This window comes from Arachis duranensis, chromosome 10 (genome assembly GCF_000817695.3).
Source record: "Arachis duranensis cultivar V14167 chromosome 10, aradu.V14167.gnm2.J7QH, whole genome shotgun sequence".
NCBI classification, from domain to species: domain Eukaryota; kingdom Viridiplantae; phylum Streptophyta; class Magnoliopsida; order Fabales; family Fabaceae; genus Arachis; species Arachis duranensis.
The window spans coordinates 71,348,194-71,349,962 of NC_029781.3; the positions used below are offsets into that span (position 1 = coordinate 71,348,194).

Below are 1,769 nucleotides of genomic sequence, written 5' to 3' on the forward strand. Positions count from 1 at the left end.
GACATACGGCAAACTACACCTACAAGAAAGGAAGATAACAAGGGTCACTACTAAACAACTCGGACAAAATCAAGGAACAACCAATCAACACAGAGGTGGGACAACCAAAAAGAGCACCCCAGGGACTATGAAAACAAAGAGTATTAGCAAAAACCAGGGGCACCCTTTGGAGGCAACAACAGAACAAGAACCCAGACAAGGAGAAGATGCAAAAATCTGTGCCCTAACCAATCCTAGCCCTCTCAAACAAAAGAAAATACAAGGAGTTCAACCATTTTCCCAAGAATTTCTCCATACAAACAACAAGACCATAATTATCATGGGAACCAGACCACGCAAAGAATCACCAAGAAAGTTTTAACCTTTTTCTACCAAAAGCAAGACAACAAGCAAGATCACAACTTTGATTAAAACAAGGATACACAATCTTCCAGAAAAGCGAAGTAATCTTTTACTGAGAAAATGCAATAAAGATCAAAACTTTATGCGAAAAAAGGAACATGCAACAAAGGAAGCACATACAAAGATGACTATTAAAAAACACAGAAGAAAAGAGGAATACCAACCTACTACGAAGGAGTGAGCACGGTGAATGCACAGACGGAAACACGAGCAATCCACACTAACAAGTGCTGCGAAGAGAAAACTTGGGAGCTTGGAAGTAAGAAGACAAAGGAGCAAGATCCAAAAAGGGAAAATCTTTTCAAAGTTTGAAGATGAAACGAAAGAAGGGGAAGAAGGAAACTAAAAGTTAAAGGCCAAAAACTTATTCTTTGATTTCAAAAGGTTTAATTACTCTGTTGGTCCTTATAGTTTCGCGAAATTTTCAATTAGGTCCTTATAATTTTTTTCCTTTTAATTGGGTCCTTATACGTTAATTTTTTTTTCAATTTAGTCCTTACCGTGACAAAATGGTTTGATATAACGGAATATTCTATTCAAGAATAGAATATTCTCTTAATTAAATTAGAACAGCTAATTGATCCCACATCCATTTTTTCAAAATACCAAAATCACCCTTGACATTTTGTCCCAAAAGTAAAAACCCTAGTGGCTATTGTTCTCTGAAGTCAGTGGCATTTTTCCTCCCTTTGTTGGTGTCGTCGTCGTCGTCCTTGGTGGCGTGAGCGTCGGTCGTCGTCATTGTCCATCGTCCTTGGTCTACGCTGCACTGCTCTGCGCTGATCGTCCGTCTGCTCTGCTCAGCGCTGATGGTGTTATATGACATCTTTCTGGGAAAGCTACAAGGAATTTTGGTCGGAGAGGTTCTCCTTCCTTAGCAACTATTCCAATGCTATCCAACGTGATAAGTGATGAGCGGATAATTTGTACGCTTTTTGGCATTGTTTTTAGTATGTTTTTAGTATGATCTAGTTAGTTTTTAGTATATTTTTATTAGTTTTTAGTTAAAATTCACTTTTCTGGGCTTTACTATGAGTTTGTGTGTTTTTCTGTGATTTCAGGTATTTTTATTAGTACCACTTGTTCTTCAACTTGATGAATGTGATGATCCGTGACACTCATTATCATTCTCACCTATGAACGTGTGCCTGACAACTACCTCCGTTCTACCTTAGATTGGGTGGATATCTCTTGGATTCCTGATACACGATGCATGGTTGATCGCCTGACAACCGAGTGCTCGCCTGACAACCGAGCCAGCCATTCCGTGAGATCAGAGTCTTCGTGGTATAGGCTAGAACTGATGGCGGCATTCAAGAGAATCCGGAAGGTCTAACCTTGTCTGTGGTATTCTGAGTAGGATTCAA

At 39.3% G+C, this 1,769-nt stretch overlaps 1 protein-coding gene across 1 annotated transcript in view; it reads left to right on the forward strand.

Annotated features, from left to right (window-relative positions):
- The first annotated feature begins 592 nt into the window (after positions 1–592).
- The window catches only part of LOC107469748 (pyruvate kinase 1, cytosolic-like), an 11,195-nt gene continuing 10,018 nt past the window's right edge, over positions 593–1,769 (forward strand). The window contains exon 1 of the mRNA XM_052255647.1: positions 593–661. Coding sequence (XP_052111607.1) covers positions 593–661 — 69 coding nt within the window. The remainder of the gene's footprint in view (positions 662–1,769) is intronic.